This window comes from Bombina bombina, chromosome 1 (assembly GCF_027579735.1).
Source record: "Bombina bombina isolate aBomBom1 chromosome 1, aBomBom1.pri, whole genome shotgun sequence".
Classification (NCBI taxonomy): Eukaryota; Metazoa; Chordata; class Amphibia; order Anura; family Bombinatoridae; genus Bombina; species Bombina bombina.
Genome location: NC_069499.1, coordinates 106504282 through 106525477, shown reverse-complemented (window position 1 = coordinate 106525477; position 21196 = coordinate 106504282). Strand labels below are relative to the sequence as shown.

The 21196-nt window shown below is 41.4% G+C and overlaps 1 protein-coding gene across 1 annotated transcript in view; it reads left to right on the top strand.

Annotated features, from left to right (window-relative positions):
- TDP1 (tyrosyl-DNA phosphodiesterase 1) overlaps positions 1–21196 on the top strand; it is a 698490-nt gene that overhangs the window by 459359 nt on the left and 217935 nt on the right. Inside the window, exon 14 of the mRNA XM_053697569.1 lies at positions 11733–11835. Within this exon, the coding sequence (XP_053553544.1) occupies positions 11733–11835 (103 nt within the window). The remainder of the gene's footprint in view (positions 1–11732; positions 11836–21196) is intronic.

Below are 21196 nucleotides of genomic sequence, written 5' to 3'. Positions count from 1 at the left end.
AAGAGATTCTTTTCTTTCCCGTGTCCCAGTTAACACAGCAAAGACTCAGCATTTCTGTAATGTGTTTCAGATCTAGAGTTGGCTGGAGTATTTATGCCAGTTCCAGTTCTGGAACAGGGGCTGGGGTTTTATTTTATCTCTTCATTTGTACCAAAGAAGGTCAATTCCTTCAGACCAGTTCCGGATCTGTCATTATTGAATCGTTATGTTAGGATACCAACATTCAAGATGGTTACTGTAGGACTATCCTGCCTTTTGTTTAGCAAGGGCATTATATGTCTACAATAGATTTACAGGATGTGTATCTGCATATTCCGATTCATCCAGATCACTTTTAGTGTCTGAGATTCTCTTTTTAGACAAGCATTACCAGTTTTGTGGCTCTACCGTTTGGCCTAGCCTCAGTTCCAAGAATTTTTTTCAAAGGTTCTCGGTGCCCCTTTTTTCTGTAATCAGAGAATAGGGTTTTGGTATTTCCTTATTTGGACGATATCTTGGTACTTGCTCAGTCTTCTCATTTTCGAAGAATCTCATACGAATCGACTTGTGTTGTTTCTTCAAATTCATGGTTGGAGGATCAATTTACCATTCAGTTCATTGATTCCTCAGACAAGGGTAACCTTTTTAGGTTTCTAGATAAATTCAGTGTCTATGACTCTGTCTTTGTCAGACAAGAGAAGTTTAACATTGATATCAGCTTGTCAAAACCTTCAGTCACAATCATTCCCTTTGGTAGCCTTATGCATGGAAATGTTGGGTCTTAGGACTGCCGCATCAGATGCGATCTCCTTTGCTCGTTTTCACATGCGACCTCTTCAGCTCTGTATGCTGAACCAATGGTGCAGGGATTACTCAAAGATATCTCAATTAATATCTTTAAACCGATTTTACAACACTCTCTGACATGGTGGACAGATCACCATCGTTTAGTTCAGGGGGCTTCTTGTTCTTCCAACCTGGACTATAATCTCAACAGATGCAAGTCTTACAGGTTGGGGAGCTGTGTGGGGGTATCTGACGGCACAAGGGGTTTGGGAATCTCAGGAGGTGAGATTTCCGATCAATATTTTGGAACTCCGTGCAATTTTCAGAGCTCTTCAGTCTTGGCCTCTTCTCAAGAGAGAGTTGTTCATTTGTTTTCAGATAGACAATGTCACAACTGTGGCATACATCAATCATCAAGGAGGGACTCACAGTCCTCTGGCTATGAAAGAAGTATCTCAAATTTTGGTTTGGGCGGAATCCAGCTCCTGTCTAATCTCTGCGGTTCATATCCCAGGTATGGACAATTGGAAAGCGGATTATCTCAGTCGCCAAACGTTGCATCCGGGCGAATGGTCTCTTCACCCAGAGGTATTTCTTCAGATTGTTCAAATGTGGGAACTTCCAGAAATAGATCTGATGGCTTCTCATCTAAACAAGAAACTTCCCAGGTATCTGTCCAGATCCCGGGATCCTCAGGCGGAGGCAGTGGATGCATTATCACTTCCTTGGAAGTATCATCCTGCCTATATCTTTCCGCCTCTAGTTCTTCTTCCAAGAGTAATCTCCAAGATTCTGAAGGAATGCTCGTTTGTTCTGCTGGTAGCTCCGGCATGGCCTCACAGGTTTTGGTATGCGGATCTTGTCCGGATGGCCTCTTGCCAACCGTGGACTCTTCCGTTAAGACCAGACCTTTTGTCTCAAGGTCCTTTTTTCCATCAGGATCTGAAATCCTTAAATTTAAAGGTATGGAGATTGAACGCTTGATTCTTGGTCAAAGAGGTTTCTCTGACTCTGTGATTAATACTATGTTACAGGCTCGTAAATCTGTATCCAGAGAGATATATTATAGAGTCTGGAAGACTTATATTTCTTGGTGTCTTTCTCATCATTTTTCTTGGCATTCTTTTAGAATACCGAGAATATTACAGTTTCTTCAGGATGGTTTAGATAAGGGTTTGTCCGCAAGTTCCTTGAAAGGTCAAATCTCTGCTCTTTCTGTTCTTTTTCACAGACAGATTGCTATTCTTCCTGATATTCATTGTTTTGTACAAGCTTTGGTTCGTATAAAGCCTGTCATTAAGTCAATTTCTCCTCCTTGGAGTTTGAATTTGGTTCTGGGGGCTCTTCAAGCTCCTCCATTTGAACCTATGCATTCATTGGATATTAAATTACTTTCTTGGAAAGTGTTGTTCCTTTTGGCCATCTCTTCTGCCAGAAGAGTTTCTGAATTATCTGCTCTTTCTTGTGAGTCTCCTTTTCTGATTTTTCATCAGGATAAGGCGGTGTTGCGAACTTCTTTTGAATTTTTACCTAAGTTGTGAATTCCAACAACATTAGTAGAGACATTGTGGTTCCTTCATTATGTCTTAATCCTAAGAATTCTAAGGAGAAATCGTTGCATTCTTTGGATGTTATTAGAGCTTTGAAATATTATGTTGAAGCTACTAAGTCTTTCCGAAAGACTTCAAGTTTATTTGTTATCTTTTCCGGTTTTAGAAAGGCCAGAAAACTTCTGCCATTTCTTTGGCATCTTGGTTGAAATCTTTAATTCATCTTGCCTATGTTGAGTCGGGTAAGACTCCGCCTCATAGGATTACAGCTCATTCTACTAGGTCAGTTTCTACTTCCTGGGCGTTTAGGAATGAAGCTTCGGTTGATCAGATTTGCAAAGCGGCAACTTGGTCCTCTTTGCATACTTTTACCAAATTCTACCATTTTGTTGTATTTTCTTCTTCTGAAGCAGTTTTTGGTAGAAAAATACTTCAGGCAGCGTTTTCAGTTTGAATCTTCTGCTTATGTTTTTTCATTAAACTTTATTTTGGGTGTGGATTATTTTCAGCAGGAATTGGCTGTCTTTATTTTATCCCTCCCTCTCTAGTGACTCTTGTGTGGAAAGATCCACATCTTGGGTAGTCATTATCCCATACGTCACTAGCTCATGGACTCTTGCTAATTACATGAAAGAAAACATAATTTATGTAAGAACTTACCTGATAAATTCATTTCTTTCATATTAGCAAGAGTCCATGAGGCCCGCCCTTTTTTTGTGGTGGTTATGATTTTTTTGTATAAAGCACAATTATTCCAATTCCTTATTTTATATGCTTTCGCACTTTTTTCTTATCACCCCACTTCTTGGCTATTCGTTAAACTGAATTGTGGGTGTGGTGAGGGGTGTATTTATAGGCATTTTAAGGTTTGGGAAACTTTGCCCCTCCTGGTAGGAATGTATATCCCATACGTCACTAGCTCATGGACTCTTGCTAATATGAAAGAAATGAATTTATCAGGTAAGTTCTTACATAAATTATGTTTTTAAAATATTTTTTTTAAAGGAATGGCTATCCTAACCTTACATAATGCTGCACATTTACTGTCCCTTTAATGAGAGCATTGTGTATTTTGAAAAAAACTTGCCAGGCTACATTTAGCGCAATGAAACCGCAAGACCTAGAGGTGTATTATGCTACAAAACTTCATATACGTGTAAGGGACACCCTTTTTCAAGTCACTCACCAATTGTGCGACACTCGTTTCACAATAGAAATATAAATATCCATTCATATTCTAACATCTTGTTTATAACTTCAGCTTTTATAAATAAACTAGTCCTAAAGCCCGTTCACACGGGCCATTTTTTTGCAGTACAACGGTCCCACCCCTTGCTCTCTCTCTCCCCCTCTCTTTTGTGCTCACCCCCCCTCTTTTGTGCTCTCTCCCCTTTTCTTTTGCGCTCTCTCTCGCTCCACCTCTCTTTTGCTCTCTCTCTCTCTCTCGCTCCACCTCTCTTTTGCTCTCTCTCGCTCCACCTCTCTTTTGCTCTCTCTCCCCCCTCTTTTGCTCTCTCCCCCTCTTTTTTGCGCTCTCTCTCCCCCTCTCTTTTACGCTTTCTCTCTCCCCCCTCTCTTTTGCCTTCTCTCTCTTTTGTGCTCTCTCTCCCCCTCTCTTTTGCGTTTTCTCTCTCCCTCTCTCTTTTGCGCTCTCTCTCCCCCTATCTTTTGCGCTCTCTCTCCCCCTCTTTTGCGCTCTCTCTCTCCCCTCTCTTTTGCGCTCTCTCTCTCACCCTCTCTTTTGCGCTCTCTCTCCCCCTCTCTTTTGCGCTCTCTCTCTCTCCCCCTCTCTTTTGTGCTCTCTCTCTCTCCCCCTCTCTTTTTCCCTCTGTCCCCCTCTCTTTTTCGCGCTCTCTCCCCCCCTCTCTTTTGCGCTCATTCTCCCCCCCTCTCTTTTGCGCTCATTCTCCCCCCTCTCTTTTGCGCTCATTCTCCCCCCCTCTCTTTTGCGCTCATTCTCCCCCCCTCTCTTTTGCGCTCTCTCTCTCCCCCTCTCTTTTGCTCTGTCTCAACTTTTTTTGTCTCTCTCTCTCCATCCCTCTCTTTTGCTCTGTCTCTCCCCCTCTCTTTTGCTCTGTCTCTCCCCCTATCTTTTTCTCTGTCTCTCTCCCCCTCTCTTTTGCTCTGTCTCAACTTTTTTTTGTCTCTCTCTCTCCATCCCTCTCTTTTGCTCTGTCTCTCCCCCCTTTCTTTTGCTCTGTCTCTCTCCCCCTCTCTTTGTGCGACACTCGTTTCACAATAGAAATATAAATATCCATTCATATTCTGACATCTTGTTTATAATTTCAGCTTTTATAAATAAACTAGTCCTAAAGCCCGTTCACACGGGCCATTTTTTTGCAGTACAACGGTCCCACCCCTTGCTCTCTCTCTCTCCCCCTCTCTTTTGTGCTCACCCCCCCCCCCTCTTTTGTGCTCTCTCCCCTTTTCTTTTGCGCTCTCTCTCGCTCCACCTCTTTTGCTCTCTCTCTCTCTCTCTCTCGCTCCACCTCTCTTTTGCTCTCTCTCCCCCCTCTTTTGCTCTCTCCTCCTCTTTTGCGCTCTCTCCCCCTCTTTTTTGCGCTCTCTCTCCCCCTCTCTTTTACGCTTTCTCTCCCCCTCTCTTTTACGCTTTCTCTCTCCCCCCTCTCTTTTGCCTTCTCTCTTTTGTGCTCTCTCTCCCCCTCTCTTTTGCGTTTTCTCTCTCCCTCTCTCTTTTGCGCTCTCTCTCCCCCTATTTTTTGCGCTCTCTCTCCCCCTCTTTTGCGCTCTCTCTCTCCCCTCTCTTTTGCGCTCTCTCTCTCCCCCTCTCTTTTGTGCTCTCTCTCTCTCTCCCCCTCTCTTTTTCCCTCTCTCCCCCTCTCTTTTTCGCGCTCTCTCCCCCCCTCTCTTTTGCACTCATTCTCCCCCCCTCTTTTGCGCTCATTCTTCCCCCCTCTCTTTTGCGCTCATTCTCCCCCCCTCTCTTTTGCGCTCATTCTCCCCCCCTCTCTTTTGCGCTCATTCTCCCCCCTCTCTTTTGCGCTCATTCTCCCCCCCTCTCTTTTGCGCTCTCTCTCTCCCCCTCTCTTTTGCTCTGTTTCAACTTTTTTTGTCTCTCTCTCTCCATCCCTCTCTTTTGCTCTGTCTCTCCCCCTCTCTTTTGCTCTGTCTCTCCCCCTCTTTTTTTCTCTGTCTCTCTCCCCCTCTCTTTTGCTCTGTCTCAACTTTTTTTTGTCTCTCTCTCTCTCCATCCCTCTCTTTTGCTCTGTCTCTCCCCCCTTTCTTTTGCTCTGTCTCTCTCCCCCTCTCTTTTGCTCTGTCTCTCTCCCCCTCTCTTTTGCTCTGTCTCTCTCCCCCCTCTCTTTTGCTCTCTCTCCCCCCTCTCTTCTGCACTTACCCCTCTCTTCTGCTCTTCCCAATCTCTTCAGCTCTTTCCTATCTCTTTTTGTCTCTCCCCCTCTCTTTCTATTTCTTTCCCCTCTGTCGCACCGGCCACACCCCCACCAAGCCCGCTACGCCACCGATCATGCTCGGTCCGCCTGGCCACGCCCACGGCCGTAGATGCCCAATTCCGTCGCAAACAGCATGGATTGTCAGGTAAGGCCAGGTGTGTTTGTCCTCGTGCTGTCTCTAGTGCGCATGACAGCTTTGGACAAACACACTTGGCCTTTTATATAATAGGATGTGTACTGTGCTTCCAGGTAATTAAGGATCAATTTGTATGACATAATGTAACCTCACATTTTTAGATGCTTACTGTTTAAATGAGGTTTTATGAATAATATGGATAGCTTTTTACAACATATATTTTATATTTTTGATATGATTCGTCTCTTTAGCACTATCCGGCATCTCCGCATCACGTACAGAAATGTAAGTTACAACCCTTAGTGAAATACACCAGCGCTATACTAATGAATAATAATAATAATAATAATACACAGCTCACAGTGTAAAATAGGCCTTTAGATTATCCCCTGATGGACCTTGTAACACTCACGGATGGATCTTTTTAGATCATCACACTTGAACAGAGAACATAGTTCTTAGTGAGGTGTAGATTTTTTGGACTACAACAAAATTACACAGATACTGCTAATGAGTGTTGAATGGAATGGTACAAACTTTTTCTGTAAATTACTGAAGTCAAAATTGTACTCTTACATATCTTTTTGCAAATCATGTCTGGTGCATCTTAGTTGTATCTGAATTGTGAATATAATGAGAACATTATCATCCATTTCTTTTCAAACTATAATAAGAATTAGAAAACTTAAGACTTTATAACTAAGAAATAAACCTATGGCGCTGCAGGCCTGGATATCACCTGCTTCTGTGGCTCAGCGGGAAGTTTCCCTCTGATATTAAAGGAACACTCAAGTCACAAATAAACTTTCTTTATTCAGATAGAGCATGTAATTTTAAACAACTTTCCAATTTACTTCCATTAACAAAATGTGCACAGTCTTTTTATATTTAAACTTTTTGAGTCACCAGCTCCTACTCAGCATGTGCAAGAATTCACAGAATAAGCGTGTATGCATTTGTGATTGGCTTATGGCTGTCACATGGTACAGGGGGAGTGGAAATAGACATAACCTTTAAAATTGTCCAAAACAAATCTACTACTCATTTGAAGTTCAGACTAAGTGCTATTGCATTGTCTTGTTATCTTGCATTTGTTGATTATGCAAATCTACTGTGTTGACTAGTCCTTTAAAGGGACATAAAACACATTTTTTTTTTCTTTCAGGATTCAGATAGAACATTCAATTTTAAACAACTTTCCAATGTAATTGTATTATCAAATCTACTTAATTCCCTTAATATCCATGCTGAAGGTGCAGCATTGCACTACTGAGAGATAGCTTAACACATCTAGTCAGCCAATCACAAGAGACAAATGTGTGCAGGCACTAATCACCAGTTAGCTCCCATTAGTGTAGGGTATGTACATATTATTTTTCGACAATGGATACCAAGAGAACAAAATACATTTGAAAATAGAAGTTAATTTAATTGTTTTAAAATAACATGCTCTATCTGAATCATGCAAGTTTCATTTTGACTTTCCTATCCCTTTAATAAAGACTTTCAGCAAAGGCTTCTGCTGAAGGAGTAGCTGATTGTTATCAATTTTCATCTGAAGAGCCATTTCAGTGATCCTTCATGCTTAAGTTATCAGATGCTGCATAGAAGAGGGAATCGGCCTTCCACATCAAAGACCTTGACTTCAAACATATATGAGGCAGCAGTGCAGATTTACTGCATTTCTTTTTACAAGACTGCGTACTGGATGTTACATTCTGATAAAGTATACTTAAAGGGATAGTAAAGTCATTGCCCTCCTAGATTGTAAGTTCCCACGGGACCAGGGCCCTCACTTCCTCCTGTATGTGTTTGTAAAATGGTGTCTTGTCTCTTACAAGTTTTATATCATTGTCTTATATAAATGAATAGTACTCATGGACAGCGCTGCGGAATATGTTGGCGCTTTATAAATAAAGTATAATAGTAAATAATAATTATACATTTATGATTTAAACAGAGCATACAATTTTAAACAACTTTCCAATTTACTTCTATTATTTAATTTGCTTGCTTCTTTTGTTATCCTTTGATGAAAGGTTTATCTAGGAAAGCTCAGGAGCAGCAAAGAACCTAGGTACTAGCTCCTGATTGGTGGCTGCATATATATACTGATTGTCATTGACTCACCCATGTGTTCAATTAGAAACCAAATTAAATTGCAAAAAAGGGAGTATTGGAACGTTCTTAAGGTATATCCCAAAGCTATCCTAAAATAACTGTCCTTTCTCCTAAAGACAGTTAAAAAGTTAGTACTGCAACAATTGGAAATAGGAAGCACTAAAAAGCTAGGATATAGAAATGGTTATACTGATTATATATGCGTTTTACACTTTAAAAAAGACCAACTCTCATAGTCTCTATATGTATTACATTTACTCAAAAATAAAATCACTGCAAATTCTATTTGACAATGTTAGATAATGTATGACAATGTTAAAATATATTGGCAATGTAAAATTATATATTAGACAATGTTAATCCCTTTAAGCGAATTCATCCATCCATTCATTCATAAAACGTGTTCATTCAGTACAATATGTATACTATGAATCCATTCAGATATCTGCAATATAGTAGTTGCTAAAAAAGGTTTTTTGGTTGTGGCCACAACCTAAATGTCAATCACGAACAGTTTCAGGTGCTGAGCTCAGATTATTTCACAATTTAAGAAAAAAAGACTTCCATGTATGTTTTCACTGGGTTCTCCCAGATCCTCTTACCCGACCTCTCTGACTCTGTGTTTATTTCCACCGGGTTCTACCGGATTCTCTTACCCAACCTCTCTGACTCCCTGGGGTTATGGAAGGCTGCTGTGGCTTTGCTCAATATTTGTTGGTAGAGCGCTGGTTACACGTTCTCCGGTCTCAGTGTCACAGCGTTCTTTCACTTCCTCAGTAGGCCTTCTACCCAATTACTGGCGTGTGGTTCCTCACGTGATTTTTAGGGCGAATCAGATTGTCGGTTCAGTTGTTATCCCAAGGCGGTTTATTCGAAAGTTGTTACTCCAAAACTGGTGGTTTTAAGTTCCAATATTTATACATTCATTATCCTTTGTAAAGCCAGTATCTCCTCGTAGATTATCTACGTCTCCTTTTGGAACGATCTGACACTTGACCTCACACCGCTAAACTTCAGTGTAACAGAAGACCACAGAAAACTGCAGAAAAAGCAAGCAATGAGACTAATGCCACAGCGCCCTCTGCAGTTTTCTGTGGTCTTCTGTTACACTGAAGTTTAGCGGTGTGAGGTCAAGTGTCAGATTGTTCCAAACGGAGCTTAAAACCACCGGTTTTGGAGTAACAACTTTCGAATAAACCGCCTTGGGATAACAACCGAACCGACAATCTGATTCGCCCTAAAAATCATGTGGGGAACCACACGCCAGTGATTGGGTAGAAGGCCTACTGAGGAAGTGAAAGAACGCTGTGACACTGAGACTGGAGAACGTGTAACCAGCGCTCTACCAACAAATATTGAGTGAAGCCACCGCAGCCTTCCATAACCCAAGGGAGTCAGAGATGTCGGGTAAGAGAATCTGGGAGAACCCGGTGAAAACATACACAGAAGTCTTTTTTTCTTAAATTGTGAAATAATCTGAGCTCAGCACCTGAAACTGTTCGTGATTGACATTTAGGTTGTGGCCACAACCAAAAAAACTTTTTTAGCAACTACTATATTGCAGATATCTGAATGGATTCATAGTATACATATTGTACTGAATGAACACGTTTTATGTATGAATGGATGGATGAATTCGCTTAAAGGGATTAACATTGTCTAATATATAATTTTACATTGCCAATATATTTTAACATTGTCATACATTATCTAACATTGTCAAATAGAATTTGCAGTGATTTTATTTTTGAGTAAATGTAATACATATAGAGACTATGAGAGTTGGTCTTTTTTAAAGTGTAAAACGCATATATAATCAGTATAACCATTTCTATATCCTAGCTTTTTAGCGCTTCCTATTTCCAATTGTTGCAGTATTCAATTAAAAACCAGCAGTGCATTGCTGCTTCTTTAACAAATGATACCAAGAGAATGAAGCAAATTTGATAATAGAAGTAAACTGGAAAGTTGTTTAAAATTGTATGTTCTACCCAAATGATAAAAGAAACATTTTTGGTTTCATGTCCCTTTAAGTTGCGAAGTTATACAAATTATTTTAAATATATTTTCTGTAATGTTTTCCCAACATTTGTGGCTGAGTATGAGGGACACAGGAGGTTGATAGGAGTCCATCACCATTTTGTGGGTGGAGCCGCGTTGGGAGGGGAGGGATCATGAGTGGTTAGTGGGGGGATTGTGGGCGTTTCTGGTGGTCTGTGGGTGTTTCAGGGCAGTTTGTGGGTGCTCAATTGTTGGGGCTAAGGGGAATTCTGTAAAGCGAGTCATATGACTTATTCTGTAGCAGGCACCATTGCTGCTTTACCACTGAGTGCAGCAATTTCATGGCTGTGGTGTTGTGGGTGGCAATTCCATCTATGAAGAGATGTAACTACCCATGACACTGAGCTTCAGCATTGTTGCAGACCATCCATCATAACAAGATGTGAGAAGCCATACTGTGGTAGTTAGGATTAGGCCTAGGATTTTTGGGCTAGGGTTGTTTTAATGGTTAACTCCTTGGATGCCAGAAATGACATCCAGAGAGTTAACAGGTATTTGCACCTCCTATTGCATTGTCCGTGGCAGATTTTTGGCAATGACAATATCCCAGCTGAGATACTGTAAAAACAGCTATATTGACTTTGAAATAAAAACACCATCGTGACCCAGCTCCATTTGAAACATTAGCTTCTAAACTGAATAACCAAATTAATGTTTTCTTTTTTTTCCCTCAAGCACCATCCTTTCTGTATATGTTCCAGACTACTAGTGTTTAAAGTTTGATATTTGAATGATTGTGTACATATTACTTTTTATGTCATTCTTAAAGGGACACTGTATCCAAATTTTATCTTATGTGATTCAGATAGAGCATGCAATTTTAATCAACTTTCAAATGTACTCCTATTATCACATTTTCTTCATTCTCTTGGTATGTTTATTTGAAAAGCAAGAATTTAAGATTAGATGCTGGCCCATTTTTGTTGAACAACCTGGGTTGTCCTTGCTGATTGGGCAGCACCAATAAACAATTGCTGTCCATGGTTCTGAACCACACATTTGCTGGCTCCTCAGCTTAGATGCCTTCTTTTTAAAATAAAGATATCAAGAGAACGACGAAAAATTGGTAATAGAAGTAAATTAGAAAGTTGCTTAAAATTGCATGCTCTATCTGAATCACAAAAGAAAAAATTAGAGTACAGTGTCCCTTTAAGTAATTGTTCTAACCTTTAGGATACAGGAGACATTTTCTACATTTCTGATTTTGTTTTTTTATTGCCTTAAAGGGAAAGTGCATAACCAGCACTGTTATAATAATACACATTTTACCTCTGTGAATCCCTTGTATCTAAGCCTCTGCAAACTACCCCCTTAGTTCATTTATTTTAACAGACATGCATTTTAGCCAATCAGTGCTGGGTCCTTGGTAACTCCACATGCGTGAGCACAATGTTATCTATATGACACATATGAACTAATTCCCTCTAGTGGTGAAAACAGTCAAAATGCATTCAGTTAAGAGGTTGCCTTCAAGGTCTAACAAATTAGCATATGAGCCTTGCTAGGTTTAGCTTACAACTAAGAAATACTAAGAGAACAAAGGAAAATTGGTGATAAAAGTAAATTGGAAAGTTGTTTAAAATTGCATGTCCTATCTGAATCCTGAAAGTTTATCTTGAACTAGACTGTCCCTTTAACTAGAAAGTTGCTGGGGTTTATCTGATAATGTTTTGTTTTTCTTCCCAGTGCTAATCTTTCTAAAGCGGCATGGGGCTCTTTGGAGAAAAACGGCACGCAGCTGTTCATCCGGTCTTATGAACTGGGGGTGCTTTTCCTGCCTTCTGCATTTGTGAGTTTGTATTTTAAACAAACCCTATTTTGTTAAGTCTGTATTCAGTGACTTCTCTTGTGATTGACATATTAAATAATTATTATAATTTCAGTTGTGTTCTATGAAGGTTCCAGTAATATATTGCTTATTATTCAGATCCAATGTTCAGTTTTTGTCATAGGTTATTTGATCAAGCGTTTTATTCTCTTATTGCTTCTGCCATTTTAATGCCAGAGAACAACTGGCTGGAATTTTGTATTTTGTACTTTGCTAACCTTCCAAATGAAACCATTAACTTTTCACTATAAAACAATAAAAAAAAAAAAACTACTTAACATGTAGTATGTACTGTGAGCTGAAGTTACTAGGCAAAGTAGGGTTAAAAATAAAATGCTCTAATGTGTTAAGATATTTTATTATTGCTAAATTGTTTGCATATGACTATGTTTAAAGGGATAGTCAAGTCAAAATTAAAGCAACTTTCTATTTTACTCCTATTATCAAATTTCCTTCGTTCCCTTGGTATCTTTATTTGAATGTATGCTTAAGAACTGGCCCATATTTTTTTTTTGTTCAGAACCTGGGTAGTGCTTGCTGATTGGTGGCTACATTTAGACACCAATCAGAAAGTGCTACCCAGGTTCTAAACCAAAAATGGGCTGGCTCCTAGGCTTTCATTCTTGCTTTTTTAAATAAAGATGCCAAGAGAACAAAGAAAAATTGATATTAGCAGTAAATTAGAAAGTTTCTTAAAATTGCATGTTCTGTCTGAATCATGAAAGTTTAGTTTTGACTAGACTATTCCTTTAAAGGGACATGAAACCCAAAATTTTCCTTTAAAGATTAATTTCACGCATACAATTATAAACAAATTTCTAATTTACTTGTATTACTAGATTGACTACATTCTCTTGCTATGCTTTGATGAAGGCGCAGAAATGCACGACAAGTAGCATATATGAGTACCTGCCAATCGGCAACTAGCCCCCGGTAGTACATTCCTGCTCCTAAGCCTACCTAGGTATGTTTTTTTAACAAAGGATTCCAAAAGAACACATTAAATTAGATAAAAGGAGTACATTGGAAAATTGTTAAAATTGTATGCTCTTTCTGAATCATGAAAAAAAATAGTTGGATTTCATGTTCCTTTAACCCCTGCAATGCTACAGGGTAGCTTTGCACTAAATGGAGCTAGCAGAACACATGTGGTGAACCAATGACAAGAGGCATATGTGTGTACACACCAGTCATCAGCTAGCTCCCAGTAGTACATTGCTGCTCAACCATGAAAATGTAATTCTGACTTTCATGTCCTTATCCAAAGGATAAATGGTAAAACAACCCTAGAGAAAACATAATCGGCATCGGAAATGAATCGTAGAGTTAAACAAGTGGCAATGCATGTGTCTTTAAAGAAATGGTTGCTGCCATGTTGTAACCTAGGTTTCCTTCTCTACTGAGGCCAATTAGGTGCAATTATGCATGTGTCTCTAAAGTGTGCAACCAATGGCTGTGTAGAATATAACTATTTAAAGACTGGGGTCTTTTAACATGATTTGAAAAGCTCAACATTTCCAGCCTTCAAGTGATGGTAAATCCAAACACTAGGATTTACCATCACTAAAAATAATGGGGAGTTTAAGTGATCAGATCTAAAAAAAAAGGGTGCTAAACTCAACCTTTCTGTGACATTAAACAACACTAAACTCAGGGGCTCCGGCCAACCACGGCACATCGGCCTTCTACCAATAAGGTGCTGCTTGCAACTCTGAACCAATAGCCGTGCGTGCATACAGAAACCTGTCAGTTGACATGCTCGGCTATTAGTTCAGAGGTGCAAATGTCACTTCATTATAGGAGGTCGATGTGCCGTGAGTGGCCGTAGACGCTGTGTTTAGCACTGTGCAACGGCACAGAAAGGGTGAGTTTAGCCCCCTTTTTTTTAGATCTGATAACTTAAACTCCCCTTGATTTTTAGTGATGGTAAATCCTAGCGTTTGTTTAATGCTTGGATTTACCATCACTTTCAATTACAGAAAAATGGGGCAAAATAAATAATGTAAGTATATTTCCAAGTTATTTTACTTCACGTAATAAAACATTTTACATGGCAATATCAAAATGTTTTATGTTCCTTTAAATCTAGTTCTATCAGTAGTGTTCCAGCTTCCTTCATATGCATTCTCTATACAGATCTCAAATGACTTGGATGACTCTTATGTGTTCAGCATCATTTTCAAATGTCCCAGTACCTTACCAGTGAATCTACAAATTCAATCAAAGTAAACTTAGCCTTAAATTCTATAAGGTAGTCAACAACAAGATGAGAGCACAGGTAGAGGAAAGATCTGGTCACCCAGCCCTTAAAGGACAAAGCAGCTAGCTTTGGGATGAAAGCTAGATGTGGTCACCTGTTTAACAGAGCTTACCATCTTTGCAGGTGGGTGTTATATGGATGCTATTGTTTTACAATTCTGGTGGTGGAAGGAAATAAAAATATCTATGAAGCATCATAGACTCTCATTTATGCACATTAGAATGTTGAGAGCACCTTGTATAAATAATACTTTGCATCATTCCTTTTACAACTATAGAATTAAAGGGACAGTCAACACCAGAATTTTTGTTGTTTTAAAAGATAGATAATCCATTAATTACCCATTCCCCAGTTTTGCATAACCAAAATAGTATATATAATAAAACATGTTTTACCTCTGTGATTATCTTCTATCTAAGCCTCTGCAAACTGCCCCCTTATTTCAGTTATGTTGATAGACTTGCATTTTATACAATCAGTGCTCACCCCTCGGTAAAATCATTGTACTTGTATTATGATTTGCTGTTGGCTACAGCATTACATCATTAAAGGGATAGGAAAGTAAAAAATAAACATGCATTTTTCAGATAGAGCATGTCATTTTAAGACACTTTTAAATTCACTTCTATTTTCAAATGTGTTTCGTTCTCTTAGTATCCCTTGTTAAAAAATTAATACACATATCATACACTAGTGGGAGCTGCTTCTAATTAGTGCCTGCACACATTTGTCTCTTGTGATTGGCTAAATAGATATTTTCAGCTTCCTCTCAGTAGTGCAAGGCTGTCCCTTCAGCAATGGATAACAAGAGAACAAAAAAAATTGATACTAGAATTAAATTGGAAAGTTGTTTAAAAGTGTATGTTCTATCTGAATCATAAAAGAAAATTTGGGGGTTTACTATCCCTTTAAGACACATGAGTGAATTCATCTAGTGCACTTATCGCTGTGTATGAGCATAATGTATCTTTAAACACATGATTAAGAGAATTCAAGAAAGGAAAAACAACACTGCATAAAATGATAGTGCAGTTTGTTAAAGGAGCATTAAATGGACACTGAACCCAAATTTTCTCTTGCAAGATGTATTGAGTGCACGGATTCAACCAATACTTGTGGGATATTCTCCTTCCCAACAGGAAGTGGCAAAGAGAGCACCCACAGCAGAGCTGTCTATATAGCTCCTCCCGTAGCTCCACCCCCCAGTCATTCTCTTTGCCTACTCTAAGTACTAGGAAGGGTAAAGTGAGTGTGGTGAGGCCTCCCCTTCGGGTTGGCCACGGCTCCCAGAATTTTCACAAAGGTGCTTGGGTCCCTTCTGGCGGTTCTAAGAATGTGGGGCATAGCGGTGGCGCCTTATCTAGACGACATCTTAATTCAAGCGTCGAATTTCCAACTAGCCAAGTCTCACACGGACATCGTGTTGGCTTTTCTGAGATCTCATGGGTGGAAGCTGAACATAAGAGTTTCCTTCCTAGGCACTCTGATAGACTCGGTAGAAATGAAAATATTTCTGACGGAAGTCAGGAAATCAAAACTCGTTGCCACCTGCCGAGCTCTGGCTCTATGCATGCTAGAACAGTGGAATGGGGATTTTCAGATTTATCTCCTCGGATACATCTGGATCAGGAAACCAGAGATTCTCTTCTCTGGTGGTTGTCACAGGACCACCTGTCCCAGGGAATGTGTTTCCGCAGGCCAGAGTGGCTCATAGTAACGACAGATGCCAGTCTACTGGGCTGGGGTGCAGTCTGGAACTCCCTGAAAGCACAGGGTTTATGGACTCAGGAGGAAGCTCTCCTCCCGATAAACATTCTAGAACTGAGAGCGATATTCAATGCGCTTCAGGCGTGGCCTCAACTGGCTGCGGCCAAATTCATCAGATTTCAGTCGGACAACATCACGACTGTAGCTTATATCAATCATCAACACGGAGTTCTCTAGCGATGATGGAGGTGACCAAAATAATCCAATTGGCAGAGACTCACTCTTGCAGTCTTTCAGCAATCCATATCCCAGGGGTAGAGAACTGGGAGGCGGATTTCCTAAGTTGTCAGACTTTTCATCCGGGGGAGTGGGAGCTCCATCCGGAAGTATTCGCCCAGCTGACTCAGCTATGGGGCACACCAGAATTAGATCTGATGGCGTCCCGTCAGAACGCCAAACTTCCTTGTTACTGGTCCAGTTCAAGGGATCCCCAGGCAGTACTGATAGATGCTCTAGCAGTGCCCTGGTCCTTCAACCTGGCCTATGTGTTTCCACCGTTTCCTCTCCTTCCACGTCTGGTTGCCAGAATCAAGCAGGAGAGAGCTTCGGTGATTTTGATAGCACCTGCGTGGCCACGCAGGACTTGGTATGCAGATCTGGTGGACATGTCATCTGTTACACCGTGGACTCTGCCAATGAGGCAGGACCTTCTAATCCAGGGTCCATTCAAGCATCCAAATCTAATTTCTCTGCGTCTGACTGCTTGGAGATTGAACGCCTGATTTTATCAAAGCGTCGGTTATTGATACCCTGATTCAGGCTAGAAAGCCTGTCACCAGGAAAATCTATCATAAGATATGGCGAAAATATCTTTATTGGTGTGAATCCAAGGGTTACTCATGGAGTAAGATTAGGATTCCTAGGATATTGTCTTTTCTCCAAGAAGGATTGGAGAAGGGATTATCAGCTAGCTCCTTAAAAGGACAGATATCTGCTTTGTCTATTCTTTTACACAAGCGTCTGGCAGATGTTCCAGATGTTTAGGCGTTTAGTCAGGCTTTAGTTAGAATCAAGCCTGTGTTTAAACCTGTTGCTCCGCCATGGAGCTTAAATTTAGTTCTTAAAGTTCTTCAAGGGGTTCCATTTGAACCTATGCATTCCGTAGATATTAAGCTTCTATTTTGGAAAGTTCTGTTTTTAGTAGCTATTTCTTCGGCTCGAAGAGTTTCTGAGTTATCTGCTTTACAGTGTGACTCACCTTACCTAGTTTTCCATGCAGATAAGGTGGTTTTACGTACCGAACCTGGATTTCTTCCTAAGGTTGTTTCTAATAGGAATATCAATCAGGAAATTGTTGTTCCTTCTCTGTGTCCTATTCCTTCTTCCAAGAAGGAACGTCTGTTGCATAATCTTGATGTGGTTCGTGCTTTAAAGTTCTACTTACAAGCAACTAAAGATTTCCGTCAAACATCTTCTTTGTTTGTTGTCTATTCTGGAAAGCGGAGAGGTCAAAAGGCTACGGCTACCTCTCTTTCTTTTTGGCTGAAAAGCATCATCCGTTTGGCTTATGAGACTGCTGGCCAGCAGCCTCCTGAAAGGATTACTGCTCACTCTACTAGAGCAGTGGCTTCCACATGGGCTTTTAAAAATGAGGCTTCTGTTGAACAGATTTGTAAGGCGGCGACTTGGTCTTCGCTTCATACTTTTTCCAAATTTTATAAATTTGATACTTTTGCTTCTTCAGAGTCTCTTAAGGTTGAGAACCCGTTAGATGACATTTTAGATAGAATTAAGGCTCTCAAGCTAGCCAATTCTTTTATTAGTGATACTGCTTTTCAGATTGCTAAATTAGCGGTGAAAAATGCAGGATTTGCTATTCTAGCGCGTAGAGCATTGTGGCTCAAATCTTGGTCTGCTGACGTGTCATCAAAAACTAAGCTTTTAACTACAGGAGACACACCTCTCTGAGGTGGAACACGAAAAGCTTAGAAGGGACTGGGTGGGACAGGTGGAACACGTTTCTTACACTAACTCCGGTAGTGGCATAGCAATTCTTTTTGGGAGAAGGGAAAATATCGAGATTCTAAACACACATAAAGACACGGAAGGGAGATTTCTAGTGGTCAAGGTCAGAATGCACCAAAAAATACTAGTGATATGTAACATATATGCCCCAAACGGGAAATCCACAGCTTTCTGGACAAGACTCATTCAAACACTTGCTCCTTATCTGGGCCTAGATATTGTGCTTGGAGGAGACTTTAATCTGGCTCCGAACCCCGCCTGTGACAGGATGTGGGACCCGGAACGCCTGGGGGAGGGGAGAAGGCCTGGAGGTAAGGGCACTTTTGAGCGGAACATATTCTCTCGACTATCAAGCTCCTTACAACTTGTGGATGTATGGAGGCTGCGAAATTCTGAAAGCAAAGACTTCACTTGCATATCTAGGGCCACGCCAACGCTGTCGCGTATAGACCTCTTTATGATCGCTTCTAACCTCGTCTCGCGGGTGACCAAAACTAAGATTCACAATGTAGTGGTCTATGACCATGCGCCTGTCGAACTGGTGATAACGGTTGGAGCCATGGTCTCCAACAAACACACGCTCAGATTCCCGGGGTATCTGTATACCTCTGATGCTTTTTCAAAGCATCTAACCCATGCGTGGAACGACTACTACACGGACAACTCCGCGCATCGGGACAATCCAGAGTTGTTCTGGAATGCAGCAAAAGCAGTCCTGACTGGGGATATTATCTCATACGTGGCGGCACTACGGAAAAAAGTGCAGGCGAAGCTGCAGAGTCTGCAAGAAGCCCTGACAGATTCTTATCAAGAATATTGCAGCGATCCCTGCCAGTCCTTGAAGGATGTTTACCTTACTAAAAAGGGCGAGTTAGATGCGTTTTTGAGACATCAGGCGGTTGCACAACTTCTTCGATCCAATGCCAAATACTACAGGGGAGGGGATAGATCTGGCAGGCTGCTAGCCTCACTAATAAATAGGCGGACGGCGCGCAAACCGATTGCAGCCATCTCCTACCGTGGTAAAACCCACAAAACTCCAGAATCCATAGTGGAAGCTTTGGCGAAATACTACTCCACTCTATATGCTAGTCAACAGCTGCCTCCTCAGGAGTCTATTGAGACTTTCTGGAGAGACATAGATTTGCCACAAATTAAAGACGAGCAGCTTGCGGCCCTTAACGCCCCAATATCCTCAGAGGAAATCTTGAAAACTATTTCCTCAATGTCCAACGGGAAGACTGCAGGCCCGGACGACTTACCCATTGAATTCTTCAAACTTTTAAAGTCTCAAGTCACGCCCACTCTAACCAAACTATTTAACTTATGTTACAAAGACCTATTGTCCCCCCCTAAAGCGTTTACAATGGCACATGTGGCTTTGCTTCCGAAGCCTGGGAAAGACCCTGGCCTACCCGAATCCTACCGCCCCATCTCCCTCCTAAATTCGGATTACAAGATATTAATGAAAATCTTGACCGATAGATTGAAAGTAATCCTGACAGACATTATTCACCCAGATCAAACTGGATTCATGTGCCACAGAACTTCGGTGACAAACGTGCGAAGGGTGCTACATGCGATGGCACACTTTACGACCGGACCTGAGACCCGGAGTGCTAGGGGGGAATCGGAGGCCTTCCTGCTATCTTTGGACGCAGAGAAGGCCTTTGACAGAGTGGAATGAAGTCATCTTCTCGACGTGCTGCGACGCTTTGGCTTCTCGGGCTCGTTTCTTCATTACGTGGGTAACATCTACTCAGCACCATGGATCCATGTCATGGCCAATGGTCTGTTCTCCCCACGCATCATCCTACAGAGGGGCACCCGTCAGGGATGTCCCCTCTCGCCCCTCCTTTTTAATATAGCCCTTGAGCCCTTGGCTGTTAAGCTACGCAAGGTATATCCGGGTATCGCGATAGGGGAAACAAGATTGCACCTCGCACTCTACGTGGATGATATGCTGCTATTTATAGAGCATCCAGCAAAATATGTCCCTAAGATTCTGGCAACAATTGAGGCATTTGGGGCCTTTTCGGGCTACACAATAAATGAAACCAAATCGGAGATCTTGTGGCTACGAAAACATCAAGTCCAATCAGTGACATATCCTTTTCAGGAGGCCCAACCCACCATGACCTACCTGGGTATCCAATTGTCTACCAACACCCAAACTCTTTACCAATCTAATATTGCGAAAGTGTGTTGGGATATAGAACGGACTCTGGAGGGCTGGAAGTATCTACCAGTTTCCCTCACAGGACGAGTACACATGATAAAGATGGTAATATTGCCACGAATCCTGTACCCCCTCCTAATGGTACCTTTCTTAATCACTAAGAAGGACATGGTGTTATACACCCGGGCTCTATCGAACTTCTTATGGCGAGGTGGTAAGCCTAGGATAGCACTTACGAAACTATATGCTCATCCCCTACAGGGTGGCCTGGGCCTGCCCAATCTTAAACTGTACAACTGGGCGGCACTCAATCGTCTCATGCTGGATTGGCAGCTAAAGACGGAGCACTTCTACTTGCCTGACTTAGAGAATCACGCCCTAGAGGCGCTAGACTTGTCATTTTTACCTTATGCCACATTTAACAGCATCCCAATGGGGATACGGGAGAGGGCGTGGTGCCTTGCCCTCGGCCATCTAAATCGACGGTGCGTGTCCTCAAGGATGATTCCGTTGAGGAACAATACTAACTTCCCTCCCGGGATGGACACCTCTCCATTTGTCATATGGGAGGGCAAGGGACTGAACCTCGTGGGAGATGCTCTAGACCTCTCGAGGAAATGTGTAAAGTCATTTGTTGAATTGCAGACCAAATACGGACTGCCGAGAACCCACTTCTATGCTTACCTCCAAATGCGTCATTATGTCACCCAACTGATCAGGGATGACCCACAATTTTGGGAGCAACATGCATTTGGTGCATCACTAACCTCATTCCGAATGGGTAACTTCACCATTTCAGGGATATATAAAACTTTGCTAAATCCAACTGAATCCAAAAATCTGACCTTGCTAGGGAACAAGTGGAGAGACAGCCTGGGCATGGAGGACCTTGTTGAAGCGATTCAACAGAGCATAGAAAATGTTAGAAAGGCTACCTTATCCATGACTCTTAGAGAATCCCAGATTAGAATGATACATAAGGACTATATTATTCCAAGGAGGCTATCTAAGTGGGACCCTGGAGTGGTGAACGAATGTAGTAAATGCAGGCTTAGCGACCCGGATTTTATCCATTACTTTCTAACCTGCCCGCGAGTTGGACAATTCTGGGGTAAGATTTCCTTCTGGATCACCAGAGTCATAAAGCTTAG